The following is a 16196-nucleotide window of genomic DNA, read 5'->3' on the forward strand; positions in this document are numbered from 1 at the left end:
CCTATTAAATTCCAGTGTAGTGAGCGGCTGAATTTCTGCCTGCTTGAATGGCAATAGCTCTGATAAACATGAATTGACTCTGGGAATCGATGAAACATCATGCAGAGATGCACAAAAACAATAACATTCAAAATGGGTGAATCTTTTCTTTTTAATGGAGGGCTGTGTGCGTGCTGGGCTCAGGATCCCTGGGTTGCCTTGGTGCGGCATGGTCACAGGGTGACTTGGCAGGGACATACGGAGGGAGGAAGGGTCAGACAAAGGGACGGAGAGAGGGAGGAGGGGACTGATAGAAAGAATGAGGGAGGGAGATTGGAAGGGGGAGAGCGGAGGGATCGGGAGGGAGGGAGAGGCAAGTCGCGTACCCTGCCCTTCTATGACACCTTGGTCCTGGCTTGCCTGGTCTGTTCTGGCTTGGTGTCGAGCGCCAAGCGTGAGTCATCTATTCCTGGTGTGCTCTGAAGTGATAATGTCCTGTCACCAGCCCAATCCTATCTTTGCTGGGACAAATCTAGCTGCAGGTGTCTGCACTGCTTACTAAATATGGACCTGTGTTAATGTTAATATATTTCAGGCTCTGTCTATCGGGCAACTTTTTAGATGTACTGTATGTATCCGAAGAAATAGAACAGTATTATGATAGAGTTTCTACCCTTTTCTAAATCTTTGCTACAGCCTGAAGATGGAGTGTGAGAAACTGGCCACAGAGAAGACTGAGATCCAGAGACACTACGTCATGGTGAGACCCGCAAGAACACATGCACACACTCCCCATCCACAACCTTGGGTTTTCTAACAAACACCATGCTGATGGTTCATTTCTGCAGGAGTAGAGTTGAGATCCATTGTGTAGCTTTCCCAGACGGAGCAGACAGACAAGACAACTCTCTCTCTGGTAACACAGACAGCTGTCTGTCTGTCTGTTGACTACACTGTACCACTCATGCCAGCATCTGGCAAGGGATTACACATCACACCCACTGGAAACCACATGGACCACAGACGTATGCAAGCACACACACAGCACAGCACATATTACGTTGTGTGTATGTTTGAAGTGTGCGTGTGTTGTCTCCAGCTCTGATATGGGTAATCCTCCACATTCCTGGCGGTGTTCATACGAGGCTGTGATCAGAGAGCGCCCTAACCACAGCTGACTGTGTGTTGCCCAGTGCCCACTGTGGCAAAAGAAGCTATGTGGCAGTCTGGCACAGCCTCGGCGCTTGGCATACATCTCCACCCATTTCTCTCTTCTTTTTAGCTCAGAATTTTGGAGTCTGCAAGTCGCCTAGCAACAGCTCTGAATCTTGGCAGAACACAACAGCCAGCCGTCAGGAAAGGCCCTTTTATTGAACACACACACTTCTGCAGAATATGGAGGGATGGAGTCCACTGCTCCATCAAAAAGCTCTCAACGCTGCCATTTCTTTATTTCTTCTACCTAGCTGTCAACCCCCTCACTTTTTACTCCTTAACCAACCTTGCTGAAAATGACATGTCAGAATGTCACACTACACCGTCAGTTTTTTAAATGACTTCAGCTCTGCCCGACAATGATTTTCCATCCTTGCTCTGAACCGAGTGATTGACACCACCACCATCTCTGTGCTCACATACCAGGTTGGCATAGCCCAGAGCTGAGGTCATTAAATAAATTAATAAAACCAAGCAAATCGACTCGCCCACTCATCCAGCATTGAAAGGTACTTTTTTTATCGTAGATCTGCATATATGCAAATGTACAACCATCAATTTCCATCTCTCTTTTACAGTATTACGAGATGTCCTACGGCCTTAATATTGAAATGCACAAACAGGTGAGTCTAACCTCCCTCTAGTCGACCTGCGACTAGATGAGTAATGTATGTATGCTATGCTTCTGGGAGAATCTAGTAAACTGGCCTCCAGCACAACATGCTAACCCGCCCATGATGGACCCATGGCACTATGCTGCTGTTGCATTAATAGGATTTGCAAACCGAATTCCTTTTTCTAGACAGACAAGGCGAGACGAGAGGAGAGATGTGCCCTTCCTTCCCAAAGCAGCCGGAACATCCTCTTCTCTCCCCTCATAAATCCTGTCTATTACCACTACTGACTTCACCCTCCTCCTCCCTCTATCCCTCCCTCTATCCCTTTATCTCTCTCTATAACCTCCTCTGTCTCTTTATCCTTATATCCCTTAGTCTAATTTCTATATAACCCTCTCTCCTTGTCTCTCCATTTCTCACCTTCTTTCTATCATAACCCCCCCCCGCGCCTCTGTCTTTCCTTGACACCCCATCCCATCTCTTCCTCCCTCTCTCCTGCAGACATATAGTCCATGCTGAATTTCACTTTAAATCAGGTCACTGCCTTCAGAGCGTCTGCTCTCTCCCTTCGTTTTGCCATCTCAATCGCTCTGCTTTTGACAAGCCACACGAATCACCCTGCCCTCCTCCTTCCTTCTCTCTGTCTCTTTCTCTCTCTCACTCCCCCATCCTCCTCCTTGTGCATCCTGCCTCATTGGCTTTCATTTCCTCAACGGCACAAGAGCCTCCCCGCCTCCTTCTCCCCTCCCCCTTCTTTTCATTTCCCTCTCCCATTTTGTACTCCCCTATTTATGCTCTTTCCCTTGCGCTCACTTGCTCACGGTCTCTCGTTTTTTTTGCTTTCTCCCTCACCCACCACGTGCACTTCTCTCCGATCTCCCTGGCTCCCGTTCTCTTGAAGATGTCATTTAGTAGTTGGCGTTCTCTAACAAGAAATCATTGTGTTTCCCTGGTGAGGGTGCTGATGGATTTATGGAGGCAAGTGCTGAAGGGTGGGGGTGGCAGAGGAGAGGAGAGGAGAGGGGGGGGGGGGGGGTCTGTACTGCCTGTCTGCAGAATAAGGGAAGAGGATGAGGGTTGAATGGGGGGTGAGATGAGCAGAGGCAAGAGGAAGAAGGGAGAGGAGGAAGAGTGTGAAAGAGGAGGGGGGGTGGGAGTTTACCACAGCATCAATAAATCAGTTGGTAGGGAATGGTGTGGGGCTGTGTCGCCTGGCCCGGTCGAGAGAAGAGGGAGACGGTACAGCAGAGGCTAGCTGTCAGCAGGAAAATTGCCCCCGGTCATAATGATGTTGTCATCATGATCTCTGCATGCATATCATTACTCTGTGTGTGTGTGTGGGGTAGGAGGGGGGGGGGGGGGGGGGGGGGAGAGACAGTATGGTTCTGATACAGCACATGGCAGATTACTTCACTAATGGTAGTGAGAGAAGGAGATGGAGGGAGGAAGAGCTGGCAGACTAAGCCCATTGACCCCCAGCAGGTAGCCACGCACACTCTGGGATGGGTGGTCACATTCGATACTGGCCATGAATATTTTACCCGGGCTTCTTGGCAGTGTTTGGATTTGCATGGACCAAATGTGAGGAGCTGAAATATTTACAACACTGGCCCTCGCAGCCAGACCTGCTCAGGTTCTGGGGTGTGTGTTGCTTTGATGAGCACACACACAGTGTCCTCACACGCAATCTCTATTTTATGTGTGTTGCAGACAGAGATCGCCAAGCGGCTGAACGTGATCTGTGCCCAGCTCATCCCTTTCCTGTCACAGGAGGTGAGATCACCTGAAGACAGGCGTGCGTGCACACACACACACACACACACACACACACACACACACACACACTGCAAATCAATCATAGACATGCGCACACACACCGCAAATCAAACACAGACACACAAAAACACACGGTCATGCATATTAACACATCAGTAACACATTCAGTATCTCTCTGACAGCCACCTACACCCTGAGGCATGCACATGCATGCTGCTAGTACCCAACAACTCACAGTAAAACATTGACATACCTCGATGCAGCAGGCACACACATTTACACAGTGACATGAGCCCCTATGGACCTCCGAAGCGTGACTGTTATTCCTCCTAAACATGTGCATACTTTATACCACATGCTTTAATACTGGTCTTGATTTATTATTATTGACTTTGTAAAGCATGTTAAAATTCAGACCTTTCCTTTCAAGTGCACTGTTACCTTGGTTTGTCCCACAGCACCAACAACAGGTGGTCCAGGCCATGGAGCGCGCCAAGCAGGTGACTATGGGGGAGTTAAATGCGTCTATAGGGGTACGTGGACTCCCCCCTCTACCTCATACAGTGTGTCCCTTCATCCTCTCATACGTCTTTATTTTTTGCCTCTTTGTTTTGTTTTTCTGTGAATAGCCAGTTCACCCTCCTTCCAGCACACACACACACACACACACACACACACACACACACACACACACACACACACACACACACACACACACACACACACACACACACACACACACACACACAAATTGGTCCCTTAGTGTGGACCTAACAGGAACAGGTTGAGATGAGACTGTTAGGAAACGTAGTGAGAGAAGAGAAGGAGAGATGACACTATCTGTGTGTCTGCACAACGCTGGGTGCCAAGAGACAACACATGGCCTCACCAAACCAGAGGAATGACGTTTCAAATCACACATCAGTTCTTAGTCTGAGAATTAAAACAAAAAATAATACAATGATTTTCTTGCCTTCACATCATTCCAACCATGCACTCCATGGTTTGATTTTTGTGGCAGTGTTCTCTCTCCTAGGGAGGCACTCCTTTCCTCCACTCGCACTCCATTTGGATGGCACTATGCATGGGCTCCTCCATTAATGGAGACACCCTTCTCTGTGACACCTCTCTCTGTATACCTCTCCCTTCAGCCCCTCCCCTGTCCAGTCCACCTCTAACCCAGTAGACCACAACTCAACCCCTGTTTTGTTTTCTCTCTCCTTCTCTCTCCTCCCTCCAGCAACAGCTGCAGGCGCAGCACCTCTCTCAGCACGTGGCCCAGGGCTTGCAGGGCCTGCAGGGTCTGCAGGGCCTGCAAATGGGGCCCCACCCTGGGGGCCTCCCTCACCCTGGCCTGGCGCTGGGCGGTGGGTCTGGCCTATTGGCCCTGTCCGGGGCCCTGGGGGCACAGCTGGCTGCCAAAGAGGGCCATGAGAGGGCCCACATGGAGGCTGCCGCTGCTGCAGCCGCCGCAGAGCACCACAGAGGTATGGGCTGGGATGGGGATGATGGGAGATTAGGTTGGCCAGGTTTGGGTTAGGCTGGATGGGGAGAGTTTGTTTTGGTTGGGTTTAGAGTAGGTGAGGTTGGGATGGGCTGGGGCATGTTCTTAGCTGTGTGTTTGTGAGAATGGTGATAGTCATGCTGTATTGTGTTTGCTCTGTTTTGGCTGGCTGCGGGGACGCGGGGCGATGCTGTCCATCATGGACGTAGACCGCGAGGCTGGACCAGTGAGTACACTACACTTCAAGTTCCCTACACCCAAGTACGCTACAACATAGTACAGTACACCATACTACATCTCCATTCTCTATCCACCTCACGGACACTGAACCCCAGTCGAGGCTGTGTGATGATTTTTTTTTCATCACATTTCGCCAGGGTGGTTATGAAGTTGACATGATTAAACAGTCCCTCTCACTTCGTTATCCTTCCCTCCTCAGAGCTCTATGTCCAACGGGGATAAGGGCCGTTCAGCAGACTACCTCAGCAATGGGAAGAAGAGGAAAGCTGACGAGAAGGAGTTCATGACAGATTATGTTAGTATACTGAGTTGATTGCCAATTGTGGGTGTTTGTGTTCAGTAATTAGTTAATTTGTGTGTGTTCCATTTTTAACTAAAAGCCCACGTTTTGATTGCAGGGCAGCGATGCGGATAAGAGTGATGATAATTTGGTGGTGGATGAGGTGAGTTGGTCCATCTCTGCGCCTCAGTTCAGACCCAAATTGACTCTGATAATTGACTGATTCAGATTGATGAGAGAAACACTCAGCGGGACCACGTCTAGTGGACTAACGTCCCCCACCCCGTCTCTGTGACCCCGCAGGACCCCTCATCCCCCCGCAGTGTGCACTCCTACTCGTCCAGAGAAAACGGCCTGGACAAACTGCCCCCCTCCCGTAAAGACGCCCTTCCCCAGGCCAGCCCCGCCTCCCTGGCCTCCTCCAGCAGCCAAGCCTCCCCCTCCCGCAGCAAGGACCGGGAGCCGCCGGTATGCTCAGGATCAGTCCATTACATGACGTTGTCACACACACACACACACACACACACACACACACACACACACACACACACACACACACACACACACACACACACACACACACACACACACACACACACACACAGCTTCATACAGTTATGCTCAGAGTCAGATGAGTGATTGTATGTATGGTGAGACATGCGCAGCCTACATACTTAGTTTCAGTGATGATATTTCAATTCAGCTTCATACGCAGTGTCAAGAATGCTCACGGCCCCATGTGACCCTAGCCTTGCTGAGCCTTACTGAATTACTGCGTTTCTACACACACACTTATCTCCTTGGGCATGCTCTTTCTTCAGCATAGATATATTATTCTAGATACAAAGAGCAGCAGTCATCTGTTAAATATGACATGCATTCCAAAAGGATTTCTACATGTTGGATGTCCTTTGTGTAATTCTACAGTATTAGCACCTAGTGTTTCTGATAGCTGTGATGGAAGGACATCTTACATTCACATCACACTCTCTCCTTCTCTCACTCCCCCTCACATTCTCATTGACATTCTCATTCACACTGTCGTTTTCTCTCACTGCTTCTTTCGATCTCTCTCCCCCTCTCTCTCGCCCCCATTTCTCTCGCCCCCATTTCTCTCGCTCTCTTTCTCTCTCGCTCTCTTTCTCTCTCGCTCTCTTTCTCTCTCTTCACCCCTCTCCCTCCCTCTTTTTCTCTAACAGAGGGAGAAGTCCAGTACCCCAGGTATGAAGCCAGGCACCCCCCACAGTTCCCAGGACTCCTCCACCCCTGGCCCCAGTGCCCCCCCACAGTTCCGCTCCCTCCCTGGCAAACCTGGCGTTGACCCTCTGGGTAAGACCAACCACAAGACCATCGTAATCATGGATTGTATTTACATTGCAGTTTTCACTAGGTTTTTAAAGGGTCTTCAATATACCAGCCATGATCATTTACCAGACCATTTTATCTGAAGCTGCCAAGAGTTTCCATCTATATTCAGTATCTGTGGTCCATGGCATAAATCAAAATGGTAAACCACGCTCCAAACAGCTGAGCGATCCAAACTGCCCTTGATGTGGGTTAACTGATGCGTCTGCCTACTGCCTGTGGGGTTGAGAGCTATGCGGGAACCTTTAAACGGCGAGATTAAGAGAGGTGAAGGACTGTGACTGAACTGTTTCATTATTACGTTGCTTCAGTCTATTGGAATGCATCACTCTTCTCCCATAATCTCTCTATGAAGTCTAGTGGCTCCACACTGCAGTGTGGCAAACTAGCCAGCAGAGTGCAGTAGTGGTCTGGTGATCTCTTCTGTGGCATTGAGCTGTGTGTTTGATCCTACTTGATGTGGAACCCTGCATAGAGGATCAGAGCTGCCACACGAACTCCTCTGTGCTAACTGTTAAACCTCAACTCTGATCCCTCTGGTGGCATTTTTCTAAACAACAGATAATATTGTATACTACCCTCAAAGTACATTTTTGTTTCAAATTAACCCTACGAATACTTTCTTAGTACTGTGAGAAAGGTAAGAACTGTGGGATTCTGATAAAGGTGTCAGAAACAATGTGACTACAACAGAGCCCGACATACAGCAGGCCCCAAAAAACACACACAAACACATGTCTGTAATAAAGCCCTTTTGTGGTGAAAACTCATTCTTATTGGCTGCGCCTGTCTCCCCTGTCTCCCCTGTGCCTGTCTATGCCCTCCAAGGTCCACACATGGCTGCACCCCTGCCCAGTCATGTGAAATCCATAGATTAGTGGCTAATTCATTTATTTCAATATCCTTATATGAACTGTAACTCAGTAAAATCTTCTAAATTTTTGCATTTATATTTTTGTTCAGTATTATTTTAAGGTCATTGCAGAGCAAGGCCCTAAAAATTGTAAAATACTCCAGTCACCCAATCCATACTGTTCTCTCTGCTACCGCACTGCAAGAGGTACCGATGCACCAAGTCTGGAACCAACAGGACCCTGAACAGCTTCTACCCCCAAGCCATAAGACTGCTAAATAGTCCGAGTAGCTATTTAGTTAACTATCTGCATTGACCCGCTTTCTCACTAATTCTTAACTCATCACATACGCTACTGCTTATTATCTCTCCTGTTGCCTAGTCACTCTACCCCTACCTATATGTACATGGGGTGGCAGGGTAGCCTAGTGGTTAGAGCATTGGGCTTGTAACCGAAAGGTTGCAAGTTCGAATCCCTGAGCTGACAAGGCACAAATCTGTCGTTCTGCCCCTGAACAAGGCAGTTAACCCACTAGGCCGTCATTGAAAATAAGAATTTGTTCTTAACTGACTTGCCTAGTTAAATAAAGGTCAAATAAAAAAAAATATCTACCTCAATTACCTCGTACCCCTGCACATCGACTCGGTATCTTGTGTATATAGCTAAGTTATAATTCATTACTTGTTGTGTATTTATTCTTTGTGTTATTATTTTTCTATTGTTACATTTTTCTCTCTGCGTTGTTGGGTAGTAAGCATTTCACTGTTGGTCTACACCTGTTGTTTTGCGGAGCATGTGACAAATCATTTGATTTGATTTTGATAAACATCAGCTACTGGTTGGATTCTAGCCTTCTAAGGCTATGAACAGTGTTTTATAATTTGCTGCTTTATCGATTCTCTCACAATCTTATCTTCCGTCTTCTCCTCCTCTCTCCCCCTTTCTCTTCTCCCCATTAGCTCTAGGTCTGAGGAACCCTCTGGCGGTGCAGGGGGCGTACCCCCCCGGGGCATTTGGCCTGCCCCCTCCAGGGGTGAATGGGGAACTGGCGGGGGCAGCAGCAGCCTACGGGGCTGGGCTCCACCTGGTCTCCCCCCAGATGAATGGCTCTGCAGCCGCAGCAGCAGCTGGATACGGACGATCAGCAGTGGTGAGAGAGTGATGAAGTGGAGGGAAAGAAAGCGCTTTCATATATATATATGCACATACTGATTACATATTTATTGTCATCAAATTGAATGACTTCATACACCAATTATATCTCCTTATGGAATGTTATAATTCACTGTGGGAAAACGTTCTAAATCTACTATGTGATTTTGAGAAGGCTTTCTGGGAGTTTGACTTGTGACTGCTCTGTCAGATGCCTGAGCTAACATATGTTCTTTGTCCCTGTCCCCCAGGTGGGTTATGAGTCTCCTCACCCCCACATGAGGGTCCCAGGGTTACCCGCCAGCCTGCAGTCTGCTGCCTCAGGAAAGCCGTGAGTACTGTTCTCTCTGCCTCTGCTACCACAACCTCCTATACGGTCACCACGCCCTCTTATTCTCTGACCACAGCACAATTACACTGTTATAAAACAGTCTTCATATTCCTCTGTTGTTATTGTAGGGTTTTATTGTTGGAGGTTAACCTCAAGCTTCAGCCTTGTAAAGTAACAACTATACTTCTCCTGCCTCTCTCCAGTGCTTACTCTTTCCATGTCAGTGCGGATGGACAGATGCAGCCGGTGCCTTTCCCTCCGGATGCCCTGCTGGGTCCGGGCATCCCGCGGCATGCCCGTCAGATCCACACTCTGAACCACGGGGAGGTGGTGTGTGCCGTCACCATCAGCACCTCCACACGTCACGTCTACACCGGCGGCAAGGGCTGTGTCAAGGTGTGGGACATCAGCCAGCCTGGCAGCAAGAGTGCCATGGCCCAGCTTGACTGTCTGGTGAGTGGAAGGACACACACACTGACAGTGGTCATAGATGGATAGCTACAGATGCACTGACAAAGATCAACGAAGGGGGTGGGAAGAGCGAGAGGATGGACGCACTCAAACCTTGGTCACCACATAGGCAGAAGTTAAAAGTATACAGAGACGGGCAGTTGTTTTAATGCTCTCCAGTGTCCATAAAAAATAGTTTTCTTGAAGGGCAATGTTCTTGGGGTGTAATTTCTTCCCCTGGTGGTACTGCTGAGGCTGCATTACTGATGTTACACTCCTGAGAGGACTCATTTTTGCTGCTGTGGATTTTATGTTGCCCATTACACACAGTCACATGTTTCACACCTTAATTACTGGAGTTATTTTCTCTGTTACCCAATCAGAATAGAGATAACTACATCCGTTCCTGCAAGCTCCTCCCTGATGGGCGGACCCTCATTGTTGGAGGCGAGGCCAGCACGTTGTCAATCTGGGACTTGGCCACACCTACTCCCCGCATCAAGGCGGAGTTGACGTCTTCTGCCCCGGCCTGCTACGCTCTGGCCATCTCCCCCGACAACAAGGTCTGCTTCTCCTGCTGCAGTGACGGCAACATCGTAGTCTGGGACCTGCACAACCAGACCCTGGTCAGGTAAGAGGATGAGGAGGTGGTTAGGAAGGGTATAGGGGGGAAACATCATGGTTTGGGACCTGCACAACCAAACACTGGTCAGGTAAGAGGAGGAGATTGGGAGGGTAGGGCAGGAGAGCGAGAGGGAGGAGAGCTCAGGATTGGAGGCTATGGACCAGGGGTCTCAAACAGGTTGATTGTGAGCTACCAGTAGCTCGCAGCCCGCTTATGAGTTGCTCACCAAACAATTCTGAAAGCATAGGCCATTTTCACATGTTCCACTGCAAACTGTCATTAACAAATCTCACAAGAATCAGACACCGCAAGCTCCCAGCTACTATCTAATCAACATTGTTATTATCCCACCCCTTGTTAACCACTATTGGCTTAAAAAGCCAAACCTAACACAATATCTGCCAATTAATTATTGCCTGTCTGTTTGTGTTGCGTGCGTTTGTCTATCACTCTGTGTGTAGCTAGTTGATGTGATAATTGTCTTGTTGTTTGACAGAAATACTTTCCCTAAAACCGTCTCAATTAAATGTTAACTGCAAAGTAGTAAGTATATCATGAGTAAGTACGGTATATAATTTGTATCCATTATTTTTTAATTGCAAACTTTGCAATGAATTGAGCAGCGGAAGTACAGAACCATCGCTAGACTGGCACATTAGACGGCACATTCCTCACTCGCTAGATGTGCAATTAAAGGCCCAGATGCACAATTAAAGGGGAATTAAACTCAACAATCTAAATATGTTCATGTTCAGAAAATCCAATTTCATTGTTTCTCTATGAACAATTGTAATTTTGAGAGTGTAAAACAAGGAAAAATAAAACTGAGAAAACAACATAATTTGGGAAAATATAAAACATAATTTGGGGAAATAATCACAGATTAGTGTTGTTAATTAACCCCCTCTGAAATCGAATTAGTATAATACAAAAATCAGTCAGTTTAACCATTACTTTACCTGGTATATTGGCAGAAAACAGTGCACTACCTTTTCTTGCACGCTAAGGACCTGGGGAAAAGTTGCAGGGGAGAGGAGAAGAGAAAAATATGCCTATGAAAGCTAGAAAAAAACGAGTAGCTCGCTTTTTTTTTAAGTATCTCTCATGCTAGAGAAGGTTGTGAGACCCCTGCTATAGACTATGGATTACATCTAAATGGCTGGGTGTTGATGTTGATCTTTCTGCTCCCCAGGCAGTTCCAGGGTCACACTGACGGGGCCAGCTGTATTGACATCTCCAACGATGGGACCAAACTGTGGACGGGGGGGCTGGACAACACAGTACGCTGCTGGGACCTGAGAGAGGGACGGCAGCTGCAGCAGCATGACTTCACCTCACAGGTACTGACATCAAAGGAGACCTTGTGAGACTAGCTGAGATTAGATCAGGGCCCATGTCCACATTGTTTCTCAGAGTATAACATTTGTGCTGTGAGAAAAGAGCCATTTTATTCATAGCTTTTATTTTTACACATAAGAGTATGCATGAAGCCTAGTGGTTAGAGCATTAGGCCAGTAACTGAAAGGTTGCCAGTTCGAATCACCAAATCAACAAGGTGAAAAATCTGTCGTTCTGCCCTTGAGCAAGGCAGTTAACCCCCTACAAAAACAGCAACAACTGATCCCTGACCTACCAATGTGGCAGCCCCCGCACATTTCTGATCCAGAGTGATTGGCTCAAGTTTCCGTTGGAACTTATGTACAATTGACAATAAAAATACGGCCTCCCGGGTGGCGCACTGCATCGCAGTGCTAGATGTGCCACCAGAGATTCTGGGTTCGAGCCCAGGCTCTGTCGCAGCCGGCCGTGATCGGGAGGCCCATGGGGCGACGCACAATTGGCCCAGCTTTGTCCGGGTTAGGGAGGGTTTGGCAGGCAGGGATATCCTTGTCTCATCGCGTACTAGTGACTCCTGTGGCGGGCCGGGCGCACTGCACGCTGACCAGGTTGCCAGGTGCGGCTAGGTTGGGTTGTGTTTTGGCGGATGCATGGCTCTCGACTTTCGCCTCTCCCGAGTCCGTACGGGAGTTGCAGCGATGAGACAAGACTGTAACTACTACCATTCGGATACCACGAAATTGGGGAGGAAAAAGGGGGTAAAATAATACAAATAAAAATGTAAAAAAGACTATAAAAGTACATGTAATGTAATAAAAGTCCCACCTATTCTACAAATATTTAGAGGACCTCATAACCAGTTAAGACTTATAAGACTTACCAGCAGGCATCTTGATAATACATAAAGGCAGTGAGTCAGTGGTTCCTGCTCCAGTTGCAATTGCTTTGGAATTGTTGAAAGAATGTTTTTTTATATCTATATGATCAATCCATAAATCTAGACCTGCATGCAACAATAGGCTTATCTCTTGCGCTTTTGACAATGATTTCACATGAGGCCTATTTCACATATGCCTAAATACTTAAGTCTTTCTTTCATCATGTTACATACATCACGGTATTTCAAGTTATCCCTTTGGAAAGCAATTTCACGCTGTTAATTTTTGTAGCCATCTAGGGCCTATGTTAACTTAGATTGTTTTCGATAAAATTATAGACCTTTCAAACGTATGCAACATTATCGGCAAGTGACTTGATGCCAACTGTGCCACAGCGATTTAATAGCTGTTAAATAAGAGCGACGAGTTTGTTGATATAACGGTAATATTATCAATATTACACTTAACAACCATCAGAATTGGTTAAACAAAGGTTATGCACGCCAATATATTAAGCAAGAATTAAGAGTAGGCAAAGTGATCGTGTTTGGTGAAAATTCTATCAAACGTTTGACCATTGCAACAGTCACATTCACGGGGTTGTCTGAAACGTGCTGTGGAGTTCACACCTGGCCATGATGCCTCATCGCGATTAGTTATTCCCCATTTGCAACAATGTCATTAAGCGTCATCACTATCTTTTCTTTGCGGTACCTCAAACTGTTGTGATTACCAGCTGAGAAACTTTTGCGTTTAGATTTCACTCCTGGCTCTTGGAGTTTGTCTGAGCAGTGTCTTAACACCATCCTAAAACCTACTCTGAGCTGGGAGTGTTTTTTGTCTTAAAACAGGTTTTAACAGGATTCCTAGGACTTTCTCTGAGACTCTTTGTGGATACGGCCCAGTACTGTATTTCACTGGCCTGTCATTCCTCTCTGTATCACTTCACACGTGATGATGATCTTTGTCAGATGTGTAATCAGCTTTCTCTCTTTGTTCCGTTCCCTCCCTCCAGATCTTCTCTCTGGGCTACTGTCCTACAGGAGAGTGGCTGGCAGTGGGCATGGAGAGCAGTAATGTAGAAGTGCTGCACGTCTCCAAACCAGACAAGTACCAGCTGCACCTCCACGAGAGCTGTGTGCTCTCACTCAAGTTCGCCTACTGTGGTACGTGCCACACTCCTAATTGTTCCATTCAAATGTTTTCTTGCGTAATCTTAAGGACAAAACTATCCTGAAATGACTCTGAGGCTCACACGGCACCAGTGCCTTTCTCCCTGTATGCGACCGACTAGCAATCCCTCTGTCATGCTACATCTCCTCTGCCCAGAGTTTTCATCTCCCTTTGTGTGTCTCTTTGGTTCGGCAGGTAAATGGTTTGTGAGCACAGGCAAAGATAACCTCCTGAACGCATGGCGGACACCCTATGGATCAAGCATATTCCAGGTAGGTCTGGGATTTGATACACTATCTCTAGAGAAATGCTAAGAGTATATTTCAAGTGCATTTGTTGTTATTTAAGCCATTTTATTCTATTTGTCTTTAGCTCAGTATTTACTGTATCAGGATTATATAAACCACTTTGTTTTGAAAGTGTAATTTAAGTGCAATACAGTATCTCTGTCAGTGGGTGTAACTGGACTCCTTTCTTTTTGTTTCTCAAGTCAAAGGAGTCGTCTTCGGTGCTCAGCTGTGACATCTCCCCCGATGACCAGTTCATTGTGACGGGCTCAGGTGACAAGAAGGCCACTGTGTACGAAGTTATCTACTGAGGAAGGAGCGCTCCGATTGGATAAAGTGGGGGCTAGGCTCCCCTGGTGCACCAAGGACTGTAAAGAGAGTGGCGGGTGTCGTGGAGACCAGAGACACACGTTGTACTTTGTTGTTTTGTTTACGTTTGTAAAGGATTCAGATGAGGGCGAAGTCGGATCTCTGGAACTTTGACCTTTAAAAAAAAATGCTCTGAGAAAAAGCTGGTAGTCTAGCGACACAATGCGGGATTCTTCCAAAGACCTGTTTTTTTCCTCTCGTTTTGTTACCTTTTTTCCTGTTTTAAACAAAATGAAACCTCTGTAGTAAACAAAACATTTGCAAAAAGATAAACTTTTTTTTTCCTTTTGAATTCTTGACAAGCAGTAGGACCATGGTGTGCGTGCACGTACCGAGGGAGATAAGGGGGTTGTAAGGGCTGTGTGGAAGGGGGTTAGATTCAGCAACAATATGGTTGTATTATTATACATGGTGAAAGGACATACCACTACCCAGGATATGAAACTAAAATGTACATGTTAAAGGTATTCTGCAATTTCAGGGAAATGGCTACTTACTCCAAGTCGACAACGACGTTAGTGTTTTCTATTGTATTTGTAGGGTACATAGACAGGTATTTTCACTACTACATCGTGACATTTGAACTCGGTGTATATATATATATATATATATATATATATATATATATATATATATATATATATATATATATATATATATATATATATATATATATATATATATATATATATATATATATATATATATATATATATATATATATATATATAAAAACTGTAAATAAAGCTCTAAAGGCAAAAAAAAGAACAGGTTGTATTTGCTTAGAGCTGGGGAGAAAAATAAATTGTGCAACTATTGAAAAACTAATTGTATGATTTAATTTGTATGATGATATTTCCTTTATAGTTTTGAGTATCTAATTTGAATTGCATATTCCCAAGAGAAGCAGGGCTGTAACTAACCACATAGGACTGATGGGTCTGGGAAGGTGGGTAAGATCTCTGCAGCCACACAGCTCAGTGGGAGTTTTGATATGGGTCTGTCTGCTGGTTTTTAATGTCATTGTGTCCCAAACTGGAAATGGAGCCGAGTAGGACTTGCCTCTAACTTCAGTGTCCTCTCAACCCCCCCTCCCCTACACACACCCGGTGTACTCTCTATATAGTGTAGCTCTGCTCAGAACAGCCTCAACCATGAGTAGGGCTCATATCCAAAGGTGGACATGGTCCAGGAGTGGGCAGTTCTGCCTCTGTACAGATGGATGATAAAGCAATGTGTTCCAAGCTACTGTGTGACCCCTGTAAATTTGAATGGTCTGATGAGTGTACATGTTGAGAGATGTCATATAATAGCGATGTCATGGAGGCCCTCCGGGACCATGTCTTATAACGAACTCTCATTAGGAGTGGGATGAAGTTGCCTGGGCCTAGACAATGATCTATGGGCAACATCGACCTGGAGGAGTAGGTGATGATGGGATGATTAAGGTGGATGTTACCACATTCTCTCTCTAGAAGGGGAAGATGGGGAGCCAGTGCGTGGCCAAGGGAAGGACCTGTGGGGCAGGTGAAAGAACTCTGGGAGTGCTGTGGGTGCGATGGTCTGGGGGAGTGGGCGAGTTCATTTTGCATGGCCCGGTGCCCTGGGTGTGCAGAGTTCCATTGGTCCTTAAGTGAACTCTCCACCCACCTGAGGCTCCGGGCCATGCAAAATGAACTAGCCCATTGATGTGGGCGATGTAATGAGACTAATAAACTATTTTGTATGGTTCATGGTGTTTTCCTAGTTCATACTGCACTGCA

General features: G+C 46.5%; 1 protein-coding gene across 3 annotated transcripts in view; it reads left to right on the forward strand.

Annotated features, from left to right (window-relative positions):
• LOC129810674 (transducin-like enhancer protein 1) overlaps positions 1-16164 on the forward strand; it is a 42081-nt gene extending 25917 nt beyond the window's left edge. Inside the window, exons 3-20 of one of the 3 annotated variants that reach the window (XM_055861429.1) lie at positions 676-739; positions 1773-1817; positions 3522-3584; positions 4046-4120; positions 4828-5074; positions 5301-5317; positions 5531-5626; positions 5730-5774; positions 5915-6079; positions 6811-6940; positions 8790-8980; positions 9234-9313; positions 9517-9766; positions 10147-10394; positions 11581-11728; positions 13620-13770; positions 13973-14049; positions 14268-16164. In XM_055861429.1, the coding sequence (XP_055717404.1) occupies positions 676-739; positions 1773-1817; positions 3522-3584; positions 4046-4120; positions 4828-5074; positions 5301-5317; positions 5531-5626; positions 5730-5774; positions 5915-6079; positions 6811-6940; positions 8790-8980; positions 9234-9313; positions 9517-9766; positions 10147-10394; positions 11581-11728; positions 13620-13770; positions 13973-14049; positions 14268-14375 (2200 nt within the window). In that variant the 3' untranslated portion in view covers positions 14376-16164. Of the gene's footprint in view, positions 1-675; positions 740-1772; positions 1818-3521; positions 3585-4045; positions 4121-4827; positions 5075-5254; positions 5318-5530; positions 5627-5729; positions 5775-5914; positions 6080-6810; positions 6941-8789; positions 8981-9233; positions 9314-9516; positions 9767-10146; positions 10395-11580; positions 11729-13619; positions 13771-13972; positions 14050-14267 lie in introns of all 3 variants that reach the window. The other 2 variants (XM_055861427.1, XM_055861428.1) reach the window with 2 other exon arrangements.
• Positions 16165-16196: the final 32 nt, after the last annotated feature.

This window comes from Salvelinus fontinalis, chromosome 14, assembly GCF_029448725.1.
Source record: "Salvelinus fontinalis isolate EN_2023a chromosome 14, ASM2944872v1, whole genome shotgun sequence".
Classification (NCBI taxonomy): Eukaryota; Metazoa; Chordata; class Actinopteri; order Salmoniformes; family Salmonidae; genus Salvelinus; species Salvelinus fontinalis.